Source organism: Pogona vitticeps, chromosome 11 (assembly GCF_051106095.1).
Source record: "Pogona vitticeps strain Pit_001003342236 chromosome 11, PviZW2.1, whole genome shotgun sequence".
Lineage (NCBI taxonomy): Eukaryota > Metazoa > Chordata > Lepidosauria > Squamata > Agamidae > Pogona > Pogona vitticeps.
The window spans coordinates 6,381,106-6,398,272 of NC_135793.1; the positions used below are offsets into that span (position 1 = coordinate 6,381,106).

The 17,167-nt window shown below is 42.1% G+C and overlaps 1 protein-coding gene across 3 annotated transcripts in view; it reads right to left on the minus strand.

The window, feature by feature from the left end:
• The window catches only part of RPS6KA6 (ribosomal protein S6 kinase A6), a 56,734-nt gene extending 40,544 nt beyond the window's left edge, over positions 1–16,190 (minus strand). The window contains exon 1 of one of the 3 annotated variants that reach the window (XM_072981316.2): positions 15,694–16,190. In XM_072981316.2, the coding sequence (XP_072837417.2) occupies positions 15,694–15,849 (156 nt within the window). In that variant the 5' untranslated portion in view covers positions 15,850–16,190. Of the gene's footprint in view, positions 1–15,653 lie in introns of all 3 variants that reach the window. The other 2 variants (XM_078380756.1, XM_020810411.3) reach the window with 2 other exon arrangements.
• Between the last annotated feature and the right edge of the window lie 977 nt (positions 16,191–17,167).

Sequence of the window (17,167 nt, forward strand, 5' to 3'; positions counted from 1 at the left end):
AATTAGCAAACTAACAAGGGGAAATGTGCGTTCTTACTTGTATGTGTGTGTGTGTGTGCGCGCGCGCACACACACACACACACACACACACACACACACACACACACACACACACACACACACACACACACACACACACACACACACAATTTAAAGCCAGTAAATAACAGATACAAATTCTGTAATGCAAAAAGCCTATGGCTGAATGATCAGATATTTTAAACCAGAATGGGAAAAATATTGCTATAATATATCTCTCATTGTTTAGCAGTGGATATACTGGCTAGCTCTGAGGGAAGCTACATCCCAACAACATATTCGGCCACTTTGGTTTTGCATTATATTTCTGGGAATATCAAATTTCAAATGATATAACATTTGATCTATACAAAGGCTTTACATTATGTCCAATAAGTATGTTTTATTTATGACACCTACAGTTATTATTGTGATATTGATTTCTTCAAAAAGGAAGGAAGGAAGGAAGGAAGGAAGGAAGGAAGGAAGGAAGGAAGGAAGGAAGGAAGGAAGGAGTTTGAAAAAGATTTTAATCAATTTTTAAAATGTCCTTGATTCATCAGTTGAGCCACCCTACTTATAGCATTTAGTTATTTAATGAAAATATCTAAAAAAAATTGGAGCTGTCTGCTATTGTTCAAACAACACGAAGGTAAGTGTTTTAAAGTTTAATAAGTTGATTTTAATCGCTGGTTACCCTCCCAGGGTTTTCAAGGGATAACGTACTTCTAGCCGTGCTTTGGGATCATGCATCTTGCCCAACACCACACAGGTAACAGGGCATACTGCCCATTCAGCCTCACAACCTCCGGCTTAACCTTGGCTGGACCCTTTTATTTGAAGTCCTGGACCCTTGCTCTGAAGGCAGGCAGTTCAACCCACTCAGGGAAAAAAAAAACAGAAAAAAACTCTATTCTTGTAAAACAGAATTTAGCAAAAGCAAAAACACTCTTATACTCAAGAAGGCTTGTTGCAAAACTACCTGACTGATGACTGGGCATATAACTAGCAGTCTCCACCTAAATATAATTCTACCACTATCAGCTTGTTCAATAAGCAGCTTTTATATACAGTACTACACAATGTATATGCCTCGTCCACTTTTCTTCTAAATTTCAAACTAGGGGTTGAATTTGGTTAGTAACTGAACCTAAGGAACAATGATAGTCTTGCCTGAACAAGTAGAACGGCATTAATTTAAAACAGGAAAAACCTGGTAAAAACTGGAAAAACTTGGAAAGGATAATTCAGTAACAAGTCATTATCATAACCTCTTTATCATCCTATATACAGACACACCCACAACACTTCCTGAGAAATGAATTACAGAAATAGATGTTTTGATAATAAAGAACAGAATTTAAAGGCCACTTTATAGCAGAGCTTTTAGGGCAGTTGACAAGAAATAAGCCAATAAATTCAACAGCAATTACAGCCCAATGAATATAAAAAGCACAATTCCAGAGAATAAAAACAGCTTAAAGCTAAAACAGATTTAAATACTGGGATGGAGTTGAAAGACTTCCCTAGTTTCAAAACAACAAATTAGGTGCCAGAAAGCCTCTCTGGGCAGCCATTTCAGTGTTGAGATATCTGAAAATTGCAGTCCTGATGGCCATGGTGGGACAAGTGTCAGCAATTTTTGGACAAATTTAAGTAGCGACATTTAATAGACATTTAAATAGGGACTCCCCTATCCCACTGTCTCCAAAGGTGCCTCAAAACCAAAGGGAACATAGGAGTGGAAAACCTTTATTAACAAAATATGGGATGGGACTAATGATACCATCACGCTGAAGTGGCATAAAGTTTACATTATTGAATTTCAGCCATTATGTGCAATGTTTTATAAGTGAGGATTGGAACATCCTCATTCCATCAAGTACACCATCCCTTTGTTTTGTATACTCCAAAGGTGTTCACGCTATGCTCCATTCACACAATTAGCAAAGCCTCCTTAAAAATATTTTGGTGTTCCTACATTTGGCCAAATGTGTCCACAAGCTAAATTCAGCCAACACATGGACCTATCACAACTTTAACTGAGGCAGCAGAACAAGCCTGGGTGAAGGGCGGGTGGGATGAACCTCCCAGGTAAGATTAGTAAGCTGGATAGGAAGATACTTATGGTGCAGTGGATAAACTACAGTGCTGCAGCCAAAACTCTGCTCACAACTCATGTTCAATCGCAGGTGGCCAGCTAGAGGTTTACTCAGCCTTCCATCTTTCTGAGGTCGGAAAATTGAGTACCCAGCTTGGGGGAAGGGATGTGAAGCCTGCATAATTAAATTATAAACCACCCAGAGAGTTCTTGAAGCACTTTGGGACCATATATAAGCAGCATACTTTATTCAACTTTGACAGATGTACCCAATGCTACCCATCCTCAGCAATCATATTAGAGGAGAGGGGGAAACTGTGTTTCCTCCAACTCTTACGACTTTGGTCCTAGGATTTAGCATTTCTGCTCGATAAATGTGTATCATGTTTTGCATATTTTGTTCAGTACTACCAGAACTGGAATAACTTCAGAAGCTTTAGAAATTAATTCTTATTGAAAAAAAGCCGTATGTGTTCACTGCCTTTTGTATTGGAACTCTAGGGACCCTGGTTGCCCTAATAAAACTTCACAACCTCAACAATGACTTAAAATTACTAATCAACACAGACAATAGAGTACTCTTATATACCACATCCACCGTTTGATTATTCTTTTGCAGAGAATCTTGATTCTGAAACACTATTCAGTCAAAGAAAAGAGAAAATTAAGTGGCTTCATCAACAAACAGTTAAGTGGCAAAACCCACTGTACCTACTAGCTCGCATAAGGCAATTAAATATTTTCCTAGAATCAAATAGCTTTGTGCAGCTGTTACCTAACTCAATCATGTAAGCAGCAGCAGCTTATTCAAATAGTTATTATTTGTTACTACTTTTTAAATTATATATTCAGTACACATGGAGTTTCTTCTGACACAGCAAGTAATCTTCAATTGCTAATCTTAAAATTGTAACTCAACTGATGTGCCAGTTCCAAATAAAACGCATTTCCAACAAACTGAAAATTAATGGCAAATCCTTGTGAATGGGAAAACTAACAAGAGGCTAGTAAAAACTAATAGTAGCGTGGAAGACAAACAGCTCTTCAGCATAATCAAAAACATTTTCCCCATGCCAGAGACCAAATAATTACATAAAATGAAGATACTATCTGTACCCAGACAAGTTTTAAATCTCATTTTGCATCAACAGATGTAAACATTCAGCATGTCGCTGCTTCGTTCCTACCCTATGAAATGAAAAGAGAGCAGTTTTTAGTCTAAACACATGCTGCCGTAACTGTAATGGATTTCAAGACAGAATCATGAGCACACCACACTAATTTTCAAAAATACGCCAACACTTTGTCAGATTTACTGAAATCGCAGCTGGGAGCATATAAAAAGGCATCTCGCGTTGCAGCCCTATGCACATTTACTTAGGAGAACTCTGTCATTGAACACAGTGGGCTCACTTTTGAACAGAAGTTGCATTCAGTGTGACCTTTAAAAGCTACCAATTGGGCAAATCTCCTTGCCTGGTAATCTTCTCTCACTATAAGCTACCAGGCAAGTGTCTATTTACAAGCTGAACATTCATGCATTAATACATATGGGTCACAGCCTATTGAGTGGTTTGTAATTTATGAAAATTCATACTACCATAAATCTGTAAGTGTTAAAACACCAGAAGACCTGTGCTCTTGAGGTTGTCATACTTATTGAAACACACTAATATGCCTGCCTCTTTGAAAATTGTTGCCTGGTCATCTACAGAGAGTAAGAAATATCCGTAGGAAAACATGAAGTCATAGGCTTGTAGAGCTGGAAGGGATCCCAAGAACTATAGGTCTACCCTGAAGAGACTGTTACCCAACCTGCTTAAAAGACCCAGCTCCCTCAAAAGTCCGTCTCTTAGGGCTTGGATTCCAGACCTTCTATCATCCTGGCTGTAGTCTGAAATACAAATTGGTGATTTTAAGGAGATGGAGTTCTATCCAGAAAGCACATTTAAGATTCAGAAGCTTGATTATGGCATCCTTTTACCCTTCAATACACAATGCTATGGAACTAGGTTCTACATATCTTAAATGCTGTCAGCAGCTTATTAAAGCAGCAAATCTGGAATTACTTATTTTTTTACTCTCCGTATATTTATGCAATCCCAGTGGGAAACAAAGCTGGTATCTGAGAAGAAACCATCAACTGAAGCTACATAATGGGCAAAATCTTGCTGAATAATTTTGTGCCTGATGCAACTTGGATCAGGCACTATGTTTAACTTACACCGATTGAAATCTTCCTAGCCCCCACTTATTCGATTTTGAGGCTCCCTCGGGCTCCCTCTTCCCTTTGGGACGAGGGCCTTGAAATACACACACACACACAGAGAGAGAGAGAGAGAGAGAGAGAGAGAGACAGACAGACAGACAGACAGACAGACAGATGGACGGACCTGGATAACTGCTGTGGAGATTGGGACCTTTGCTGCCAACCCGGCAGTGATTTTTGACTTTTAAAGGCTTCGCAGCTCTTGTCCCAAGGCTCCCCCAGGGCAAAAAAGAGCTCAAGGAAGTCTTAGAACCTGAAATAGGGGGACAGGAAACTTTTAATTAGTGCTATGTTTCCTGCTGGGCACAAACTTTACACAACAAGATTTTGACCAATGTTTCAGTCTGGGCAAGTGGAAAATACATTTCTTCATCTGACAAAATATTGGCCAATATCCCATCCATCGCTCCATGGGTGCAACAGCAGTGACATCACTGGCAATGGCAGACTGCCGGTGATTGAACGATTCATGTTTCAATTTTAGTTCCTATATGTAAGCCACACACAACCGAAAATCAAAGCAGGTACTCTTTAATTAGCAGCAGTCTTCTGCTTTGGTGACATCACTCCCATGGCACTGATGGACCTATGAACAGGACACTGGCCATTTCATATGGTAATAGTTACCAGTCACTGTGGTTCGGGTCATTCAGATACAACTTCTATATGCCACTTTGTTTCTAGAAGTAACAAATCAGATGACAAACACAAACTTCCCAGAAGTATAAGTATCAATTTCACAAACACAAAAGTCTAGCATGTTTTGCTAAAGATCTAGCTTTACTACTGTTAATGTTGACACAGACAACATTTAGGGTTTTATTTCTTGTCTATTTGCAGGTTTCTTCTCTTGTACAGTTACTTTTAGCACAGGTTTTCATTTTTTAATGTTAAATGCAAATTCAGGTTTTTCATGTGTATTTTATTATTGGCATCTGCCTTGAGCACTATTCTTGGAGGAAAGATAGGGCATTAAATCAATCAGAAGCAAGTAATAGTTGCCAAAGATTCCCAGTGTGGTGGAGTGGATAGAGTGATGGACTAGGACTCTGGAAAATAGGGATTTAATTCCCACTCAGCCATGGCAACTCACTGGGGAACCGGTAAAGCCTTAAATCTCACTAACCTTCAAACCCCTGCTAGGGTTCCTATAAGTCAATTCCAGTTTGATGAGACAGAATACACAACCATTGTCAAGGGGACCATTTAAATTAAGTAACTTCTTGCAAAGTACATTGACAGTATTGTATTATGAAAAATTGTGTATTCTTCTATTTGGAGATCTTTATTATCACAGTCCAGATCAGTGGGAGTTTTTTATTGTCTTTTTATAAGACTGATGGAGGAGATCAGATTTATTCCCAGATTTCTTCCTTTTCTATAGTCTGCAAGCACAAAACTAGGAAATTGGAATGATCACATATTTGCCAGTATTGTATTAATACTGTTAAATTCTGGTATCAGCTCACATAAACTGCTGACCTCTAAGCCAATGAAAAGAGGTAATTTTACTAATAAGCATCGCTTCTACCACATCTTGAAAGTAAATAATTAGAAATAACGATCCATATCCATATCTCCATCTGCTCACAGTATGATACTTGCAGTAGCTGATTGCTAATTAAAAAGGTAATTTTCTTATTTTTGCACAATTCTGTATACACAATCCAAAAGTGAAAAAGGAACTCTAACAAGCAGCAATCTGCCACTATTAGTGATGTCATTCCCACTGCACACAACAGGATGCTGGATACTGAATTACGAACTTATTCTTGCACTAATTAAGGCATTTGTAAATTATATTACACTTGCTGTTGTAAAAGAAACAAGATCACTTATTTTACCAAGTAACTAGCTATTTTAATTACTTTTATAGTTACAGGGTGTATGTGAATTCACTAAGAGGGAATGTTTTCACCATGGGCCAGTGGCCTGTCATACTCTCATTTTCTTAACAAGTAAATTGTTACTTTTGGAGATAAAATGAAATTATAAACTTATAACAGAAATTATCTATTTTGAGGACTATGACTAATTACTTTTATAAAACAAATTTCTGGGCTTTAGCTTCTACATGTGTATTCACACAACTTCTTAAATGATAAATACAATGCAGAATTACTGAAAAAGCTGTGGAGACACAATATATAACAGCTTTTTTTTAGCTGATAGAAAGGAACTTCTAGGAGTTGTCGTCCAAAGAAGTTATATTTGCAGGCATGATGATGAACACTACTGCCATTTTGGTATCAATGCACTGCTTTCACAAAAGTTTGATGAAAGGTTGGTTCAGTGTCACTCTACGGATAGCGTTCATTGTTTTTTTCCCCATCCCAATGATCTGAGTTCAAGGCCCAATTAGCATTTGGAGATCATAATTGTCATTTGCTAAACGGTGTGGCTAAAGAACATCAAAAAGCCAGAATAGCCCCTGATGATAATAGGCCTTCTGAAATTAGGCCTTCTGTGGGCTGAGTCAAAAGGGCTCAAGCTTGAACAGGTGTAAAATTCTGGATAGTTTTCAGAGGCAAATCAGTGTAGCAATTTTACACCATACATATATTTTGTGTACAGGTGTTACTGGCATGCATGGTAAGTGATGGAGGTTTGGAGTAAGTTAGATGTGAGCCAGGAATGACAGTTTAAAACAGCTGAGAGGTTTAGGAGAATGTCTGTGAATGGAGGTCTGAAATGACTAATTGCTACCATCCGTGGCTTGAGGGATTCTGTTCATATACAAGTGGGCGGTATGTGTGCAAGGAAAAGAGACAAGAGTTTGAGTCAAAATTAGTAATAGTTGTGAAAGAGAGCTTTGATCTGAAATTAGTAAAAGCTGTGCTGTCAGAGCTGAGGGTGGTCCATTTTTGTGATAAAATTATGACACATAATGTGTTTTTGCTGGTACTTATGTCAACATAAGCATTTATTTATCTAAAAAGAGTTGAGTGTGTTTCAAAATTATGAAGAGAGAAACTAAAAGGCATATGATTGTATGATAAAAAAACTAGACAGCTTATAACTTTAAGCCATTCGTTCATTTAATAGGCTTATTTCTCATTTACAACCCTGCTTATTATTTTTGAAGACAGCAGTCACAAGACATTATTCCCACATACACTGCTGGTCAGTTCCAAACCACATCATTTATGCGGTCACTAAAGTAACTAAGGTTGTGTGTTTCACCAGAAGCATTCTTACCTCTTTGAAAAGGGCAGTGCAAAGTCTGCCCTAAAGGAGAACAGTGGCTGTTTCCTTAGTTTATTGATATAGATACCTTCTTCTGGACTATCTTTATTCACAGGTTCAAAAAGCAACTGTAAACTCAGTGCAGGGGTTTGGGAGTGATGATTTCTTTGGCATTGTCACTCATGAATACTGAATGGGAGTGGGCATAGCGTGCGTGAGACACTGGCCTTTCACAGCAAATATCACACTGTCCCACCAGGATGAGCCTATACCTGGTCTGCCTCCTCACTTAAAGATACATTCACAGGCACACACTAGACAACTCTCTGTAGAAATACTGAAAGATCTGGAGGTCTAGGAAATGTCCTAGACCATAAAATGGGAGGAAAGGGGGGAAAGCCCGGGAACGAAAAAAGATGGGAAACCCCAGATAATGGATTCTTCAGGAAAACTGACCTACTGGAGACTCCAAAGGGCTCTGTCCCAGCCAAAGAGCTAGGGTGCTTATGTCTGTGGGGACTCCTAGGCTGCTGATGCTTTGTGTCTGTTCTGCACTGCAGTTTGGAGGAGTCATTCTACTGAAACTCTGGCAAAAAGAGAAGGAATATTTGGTTTATTGTACTTCTGGAGTTTATGGGTATAGACAGGAAGAAAGGCATCTTGAAGAGGTGTTCCTTATTTGTTTATTTACTTATTTACATGTGGAGAAAAGAAGAACACTTGAGAAAGGTTGGAAGAAACTATGTTCTTCACTGTGAATGGTGATCTTGCAAGGATTCTGACAAGAGTTTAAGTTAAAAAACAACAACAAGCTCATGGAATGGAATAGGAGTGGGAAGAAGCACTGCCCTAGTCATCTGCTTTGACAGCTTTTACTTTTAATGGTGGGATGAAAATACAGTATATGTATGTGCAAAGTTTAGAAAAAACTGATTTTGAACTATAATTTCCAGAATTCCACAGCCATAATGGGCAAACAGGGAATTTTATTAGTTGCTACCTGAGCAGCATCTTCCTTTTTACTTTATACACCCTATTTATGCCCTCAATCTGTTTGCATTCATTGACATACCACATAGTTACTTTCTTTTTTCAGCTGTTTAAGAATGTTTTTAATCCATCTCTACTCTTTTTAATATCCACAAAATGTCTTCTGCTACTTAAAAATGACACAATTGTTCAATAAAACACATATTTCTAGAACTTAGGTCTTTGAGGGGAAATTATTTAGATGAAAAGTAAGTACTGGTGGTAAAAAAAAATCTCGGTATTGCACTTTCATGAAGTTTTTTATATCTGTCTATCCACCCACCCATAGGTTTCTTGATTCATCAGTCTATGATTTATCAGAAAGTTCACCATCAGATCATAAGTGAAATCCATCAAACCCCAGTACCAGCTGAATTTGAGGGTGGGAGGGAATATCCAAGGGTGAGGACCTCAAAATCTGAAGGTTGCTGAGGTTTTGGAGGGTATGATTATTTAGTTCCACAGACTTCCCACTGTTTTTTTTTTTAACTGAAATGGACAAACAAGATATCCAACTATTTGCTGTCTGGTGAATCTTTTAAAGTTCCTTTCAAGAGAACAGAAAACAGTAGCAACCAATGGGGAATCTGCCTTGTCATTAGGTGCCTTAACAAAAAAGTATTTTCAACTATGCTTCTCATAGCCCATATTTAGGGGGATAGTGTGACAGATGCTGTCTGTCTCTTGTCACTCAGTCAAGGACACCTAAATATTCTCCCTCCAATTCACAGCACTACAATGGTTGCTGTCTTCCAGCTATGACAACTCTGCAAGTCTCACCGGGGGGTGGGGGTGGGGGGGCGGCGGAATCTGTCCAGCCACCCTTCCATCCTAGTGTAAATATTAGCCAATATAATTAAGATGTGTATTAAAATGCTTGATATATAACCCTTTCCACTGAACAAGATGACTAGTATGATTCATAAATTATGTTTTCAACTGTATTAGAAAAAGAGTACTGCATAAGCCACACAGAAAGCTAGATCTTCTGTGAAATCAAGGCTTGGATACCCACACCATGTTTAATTCTTAATCAATGGCCAAAATACTATAGTTTACAAATGTTGGTGTTAAGTGCAGTAGTGTGCCACATAGCAGTGCACTGCCAAGTCATACTACTAGCGTATGACAAGGAATACCAACAGCAAGTCCTTAACCAGCAGCAATTCCTCACAGTGATTTATGGCACTGCATAGATAGGCAATGGAAAATTGCCATCTGCAGCACTATGGTAGCTAGGCCCCCAGAGAGCAGCAGAAAGCTCTTCTAAATCACCAGCCGCTGGTTTGGTGGACCATGTTCAATCACAAGTGGCATTCTTACTCCATCTATTTGAAGAAGCAAAGAAATAAGATTCTGTTCAAGAAACTGTCCTTATCAGTCCAGCATTCTATAATTCATACACAAATGGCATGGTAACCAAAAGAACTCTATGACTACAGTAGAGTCAAACCTGAACAATGGAGCAACTGTTACTCATCATCAAGGTACAGTTGACACTATGGATTATTATAAGAGGTTTGAAGTCCACTTATGCAGACACTGTATTCTTTGGAAAATGAAATTCCTTTGACAGATATATTCAGCAAAAGTGTGTTCTATATTTAGCGAAGTAATGGCCTAGATAAGTGGAAAAGTTTCACAAAACACATCTAAACAAAGATAACTGAAGAAAGCAACATAAAGTGTTGGTTTTGACTCCACAAGGAATGGAATAACCAGACAGAAAATGAAGGATGCACTTTTGTTTCTCACTAGTTCAACAAAGAGAACTCACACAAAAGAAGCAATGAGCTGGCAAAGCAACAGAACTAGCAAGGTTCAATTCATATTCATGGCAATATTTGCTGTCTTCAAACCCAACAGCATTGTCCTAAGTAAACATCCTTTTTGTTATGGCTGAATAACTTCATTTCAGACCACTATGTTATTTTGGCACTTGATTTCCTTGTGAACTTCAAAGAGTAAAGAAATTGTTTCCCATATAAAAATCTGCTTTCTGAAAGAATGAAATAAATGTGGAAGTTTGAATATTTGGGTCTAACAACATATAAAATTAAGGAACACCAATAAGATCTAAAAGCAAACTGAGAAATGCAATCCAAGTTATAATATTAATTCTATGCTACTTAGCACATATCTAGAGTATGACAAAGGGAACAGAAAGAACAAGGAATAGGAACGTTTTTCTATACAAGCACCTACATTATCAAATGGGCAATTAATTGCAGAATTCCCATACTTATTTGACAGTACATGAGAACAATAAATAAAACATTACAGCTGAGCCTTAGGTGTTGCAAAGTCAAGGATATTGTAATTGTCTGCAGTAGTTTCACAGATGCTAGCAAATATTCCATTACCGCTTCTGTATCATATACTAATCTGCTAAAACTAAAACTAACAATCAGATCATTAAACCCTTTCTAAAGTATGGTTATTTTTACACTATCTTTATTCTTAAACCACTTCCAGCCATTTTGATGGTACCCAGAACCTGTGTAAGAATAATGCACTGCCAAGACGTCAGCAGCTAACAGTGAATACAACATCTTCGAATTGTATATAAATCCCTGATTTCCAAGCAGCTGATTATTGTCAGAAGATCAACAAAAGCTTTTGAACCGTTTACCAAGAAACAACAGGATGTGTAGGGCTAGATCCAATATTATTCCCAGTAAAGGTAAGCCACTGAAATAGATGGCACATGTTAGTCACAAGTAATGTAAGTTTCACTGATTTCAGAGGGTCTAGTTGGGACTCACATCAGATACAGCCCATACCTGGCAACCCAGGACATTTTACACAGGAGTTATAAGACAGAGCAAATGTTTTCCTTTTGATCAGCAAAAAATGAGTGAAGAAGTTGAACTGGAATAGGAGACAGGAAGCACTCTTGAAGGAGGTAAAGGCATTAGCATGCTAGAAGACTTTTGGACAGAGTAAATGTTTAAAACACATGGTCTTCCTTCTTTAACTAGGAAGCAAACCTCAACACAGCAACAGCTACTAAGGAAGACTCAGGATACAGAGTAACCACAAATTTGACTAGCCCTTCCTGCTTCAAAACGCACACCATAACGTACACCTCAACTGTTTCAGCACAGAGCAGACTGCCTAAAACATTCAAAAGGGGGAACACAAGAGGCAGCAGCAGAAATGTCTCCCCTATACCCCGATTTTCTCCCCTCTGTCAATCAAGCTTTGTTGTCCTTACTTGGAAACATGGGGAATGACAAGTAGCTGGGCCTAACAGCTTGATTTTCTCGACCCATTGACAATTAACATGCTTTAGATCCAATCCCTACCATGTACGTGTATACAGAACTGCACCTTTAAAAGACAGCCACTACTTCCAGAACTATGCCATGCATATTTATGTTAAGTAACCCTGCAATATTCGGAATCAAAACTAACAACATGTCATTGTACACACTGCTTTTTCTAAAGAAAAATGCTAAAATTAAGACTTTGTTGGCAATGCTGGAATGTTATTTTAACAAATCCCAAGTATAAATAACAGCCCTCAGTACACTACAGGTATGTGAATATTTTTATTTAGATAACCAATAATGTAATTCTATTATAGTATTTTTCTCAATTACTAAGGCATTTAGATGGTGATTAAGTATTCAATCATGGAAATATTTCAAAGTACATACAGCTATAATAGAAAGCTCCATCGTAATTACAGTGCTTAGGAACAGCACTCTATGGACACACAAACAGAGAAGTATAAAATAGTAAGGTGACAATTCTTCACACCGTTAGGCTGCTGAAATCCCACAGACTTCAATCCTATATTTGCTTACTTTGGAGTTAAGTACTACAAACTCTTTAGGACTTACTTCAAGAAAATACGTAAACGATTGCATGGTGTTTAACGTTCTGCCAGGTGGGAAATCTTAAAACTTTAACTCTATTCCTTCATACACTTACAACATAAAAACTACAACTATCTCTAACTACAAAGGGGTCCCACTAACAAAAATGAGCCATAAAAATTAGTATTACAGTATGGTGAGAAACAACCACCTGAAATGCAACCAGAGACAAGTCAGACCAGTTTCTGTCATAGCAGAGATTAGATCTTTTGTTAACACAGCATGTAAATTGGCATTTAGGAGATACATACCACCTAACTTTCATCTGCCAATTGCAGAAATCAAGTGCAAAGGCTGAACTTTGTGTACATTACCACAGTGTCCAATTCTAGTAAGCCCCCCTTTTTTTGGTATTAAGGACAGGCCTGACCATTTTTTAAAATAGAAATTCTTGCTGAGGTTGTCTCATGAAATTGCTGAGTATCTTTTCTTTCTTTAACTGTCTCGACATTGTTGGAACTGTCACTAATTGATGCTCCCAGCATGTTTGTTTAAGGAAACCTCTGGTGGTGGCTAGAACAGGGGAAAGTGTCAGAGCTAGACTGTTACAATAAAGCCACTGGATACAGAAGAGATGCTATCCTGACAAAAGCTGTAACAACAGATTGGAAGTGAATACAGAAGATCCTGGCACCAAATGATGTTTTTTTTTAACATCCTGGCAAAGATAACATAAAATCTGTAAGTTGAGTACACCAGCTAGCAGATGCCACAATACTTGCCATTTATCAGGTTCTATTCACCTGAAAAATCCGCAGTCTAAACAACGTATAAGTGTTTTTCTATTATAAATGAGCCCTTGAGAGGGCAAGAGCTTTTCCAGTTTGTCCTTGGCCTCAAAACAGTAATCATACAGGTTCTCAGACCCTCTACATATAAGTGAAGTTATAGAAATAAAAAACATGGAAGGAGCTAGAAGACAGAAGTGCTGAAGGGAGAATTTTAAGCTACACTGAAAGCCTTAAGCAATAGCATACAGCTTCTAAATACTCTAGACAAGGGAGTTGTCAGCCTTTGACCTAATAGATGGGTCAGATGTCAACACCCAGAAGGCCCAGCCAGCATAGGCAAATGGCAAGAGATTGTGGGATAGTAAACCAATATATCTGGAGGGCCACAGGTTCTACACACTCGCCATAAAATGCAACTTGGGGCCAGAGTACATGAGGCAGCATTTTTGCTTGGGCTAAACAGGTCTGGAGCTTGGCAGTGCTTGGAATAGAGACCAACTAGGGAACCCATGTAGGACAGCTTCCTCTCTGCTTAAGAAAGACAGAATAAAAATGCATTTTAGGGACACAAAAAATGTTGGAGGGACTGGTAACAGCAAATCACAGCATACGACTCTAGAAAGGGCCACTGGTAAAGCTGTTTAAACTTTGTAGAGGATTTATTTTGTCCAGTTCCCAAATCAAGCAGTTGACAGAATCATCGCACCTTTTATTTTTAAAACAGAATGCTAGTCTCACTATGTTGAACTGATACATGCAATATGGCTGGAATTTGCAGATCGTAATAGCTAATTAAAGAAGACACCTCGAGAACAAAGACAGACTCTCTTGAGAACTGGACTACAAATAAAAGTTATAAAATAGGGCAGGATGGTGAGTAACTCTTTGGCGAATTCAAAGGCTTTTAACTTTAGGATGCTGAGTATGAAAACACTGTAATTTTTTTTATAGCAATATGTTAATTAAGAGTAAAGTAATAAAACTCAGTGATAAAGTAATAAAACACAAGCAATATTTTGTTTTTGAAGTAAATTATTGGCAGTTCGGAGTGCCAAGAGATGAAATGGTTCAGTGCCTTGTTGTGGGGCTGTATGTGTGCATCCCATAAACTCCTGTTAGAGTAGCCGCTGGAGGTATTCATGTGTGGAATTACCAAGCAAGGAAATCAAGATGAACTAAATGACAAGTAGTATACAGGGTAAATTAGGGTGGCCTGGAGGCATCCAGAAACAGTTTGGTCTCTCTTTTTTTTTGGGGGGGGGATATGACCAGAATCTGTCCAGGAACACAACAGACAAACCAATGTGGACAGAAGGTGCCTCCGAGGGCAATCCATCTGGGTCAAAGTCCACCCAAAGTCCATGAGACTGTTATCCCTGAGGAGAGAAGGGTTGGAAAGGGGACAATGTTCCTATCCAGCCATAATAGCGATGGGGTCATCAGATCACTTGGGAGTGTCACTAAATTCTCCATACTGTCACAGGGCAGGCCAAGGCCTCCTTCTGCTAAATTTGCCCTTACAACCCTCAGTATACACAACCATGCCTGTGCTGCGTAGAGATGATGGGAACTGTAGTTGAAAGCATGCAGAGGGTGCCAAATTAGGGGGGACGGGTAGAAGATGTCACTAAGTTAGGTCTCCTTGAGCCGCAATATCCTGCAAGGGGGAAGAGAGGAAGAAAATGGAAGAGTCAAATGGGGAGAGGGGGCTGATATTTGGGGTGTATTTAATTTGATTTCATTTTCTCCCCCCCCCCTTTTTTTTTCAAAAGTCCCATGGGAATCCCTGTCCTAAGAGGCCAGGGAAGCCAGATTCATATTCCTCTCTTCTTTCTAGACAAGGACCTAAAAGAAGGTAACTGTCTTGTGTTGGGGGGGCAGGTTAGTTCTGACCTATTTGTCCTAGAGACCTGGGGAAGGAGAGGCAAGGGGGGGGGGGGAAACTACCCTGTCTGAGGAAGAAGCAGAGGTCTGGATGAGACCCAGGGTGGGGGGGGGGCGTGAGAGACGACAGCCAAAGTTTGGAAGAAGACGAAGAAACTGGGGGGGGGGGGTTGACAAGAAGATCTGACAGGAAAGGTTGACTTAATAGGCGAGAAATGGACAAGGGGGGGGTTTGAGGGAGAAGCGGGGGGGGGCTGTCCGGGGGAGTCAAGAACGGATGAGAAGGGGGGAGGGCGGTCACGTGGCAAGGGAGTCCGTTGGTGTCCTCCCACCCCCCCACCCCCAACGCGCCCCCTCCACCCATTTCCCAACCGCCGCCCCCAGACCCACGAGGCGCCCAGGCGGGGTTGACGACGACGAAGGCGGCAGGTACGCGGCCCCCCCCCCCGCCTCAAAACACACTCCCTCAACACTCCCCTCACGGAACCGAGACCCCCCTTTCCCCCCCCCCCATCGGGGTTTGCCCCCGTCCCTCCCTTCTAATTTTTTACCTCAGGCGCCCGACTCCAAGGGGACTCCCCTCTCTCTTACCTCGCCGCCGCCGCCGCCTCCTCCGCCTCCCTCTCCCTCTCCGGAGACCTCCATGAGGCCGGCGGCTGAGGCGGGGAGAAGCGGAGGGCAGAAAGGCTCGGCTTCGGGCTCCGACTGCGGCTCCTCCGCCCCCTCGGGCGGCACGAAGGGCACCATGGCTCCGCTCCGGGCGCCGCCGCCGCCGCCGCCGTCCTCCGGGTGGCGGGGGCCGCGGCTCCTTCGGCTCCTCCGCCGCTGCCGCCGCCGCCACCACCACCTGGTCGTCGTCGTCGCCCTCCTCCTCCTCCTCCTCCTCTCCTCGTCCTCCTCCTCCCCGTCGTCGTCGTCCTCGCCCAGGCGGCGCCGCGGCGAGCAGGGACGGGGCAGCCTCTCATGCTCTTCCCCTCCCCTCGCTCGGAGGGGACGGGAAGGAGGCGACCGCGAAGGAGGAGGAGGAGGCGCCGGCGGCCAGCCCCGCTCACTCCTCCGCTCCGGTCGCCCCGGCGGCGGCGGCGGCGGCCACAACGGCGGCTACAACGGCAGCAGCAGCGAGAGGCGCCTCCGAGAGGGCTCCGGCGGCGCTCATCGCGCCCGGCCTCTCCACGCACCGCTCGCCCGGCCCTTCGAAGAGGAGGAAGAAGGGGAGCAGCAGCAGCAGGGGGGACAAGGCGGCGGCGGTCGCGCAGCGGCGGCAGCGGCGGCTTCTACCCGGCGAGCGGGGGCGGCTCCGCGTTGCGCCGGCCTCTTCCTCCCCTCCTCCTCCTCCTCCTCCTAACATGGCGGGAGGGGAGGTGGCGAGGAGGGGGCGGTCCTTGCGCCAGCAGGAGCGGGGGAGGGAGGGAGGGAGGAGGATTCCCCTCCTTTGCGGGAGGGGCCGGGGGGAAGTGGGCGGGCCCAATGACAAACCAGCCCTGGGGAAAGAAACGAGGCGGGAGGGGGGGGGGAGAGAGAGAGGGAGGAGAGGAAAGAAGAGTGAGTGACGTCAGCTCTGGCGTGGGCTCCGGGGCAGTGACGTCAATGGGGATGACGTCGGCGCACGCCCCTCTCCCTCCCTCCCTTTCGAAATAAACACAAAGCCTCTGCAGGGCAATCGGCCGGGGGGGGGGAGGCAAGAACGAGGCCTGGTTTATTGCTTTTTAAAGGAAGGCAAGGGAGAGGGAAGAGGCGCTTGGAGGGAGTTTGGAGGAGGAGGGGGGGGCGGCGGCTTCAAGGCCGGCGTGGAAGGAGGAGGGCTGGAGTAACCCGCACGCTCCTCCGGAGCGTTGGGTTTGCAAGAGGGGGCGGGATCTCAGAGCCCGAAGAAACCCTTTTCGGGGATGGATGTCCTCAGCCTGACCTCCTCCTTGCAAGTCCTAAAGGGTCATGCAAGATGGGCGGGGGGGGGGGAATACCTGGGTTGTACCACTAAAAAAAACAAAAAAAAAACAAGGTCGTCCTTGTTAGGATTGAAATCGTTTTAAAGAGCCTAAACTTACTCACTGGCGGAGGAGTTCCC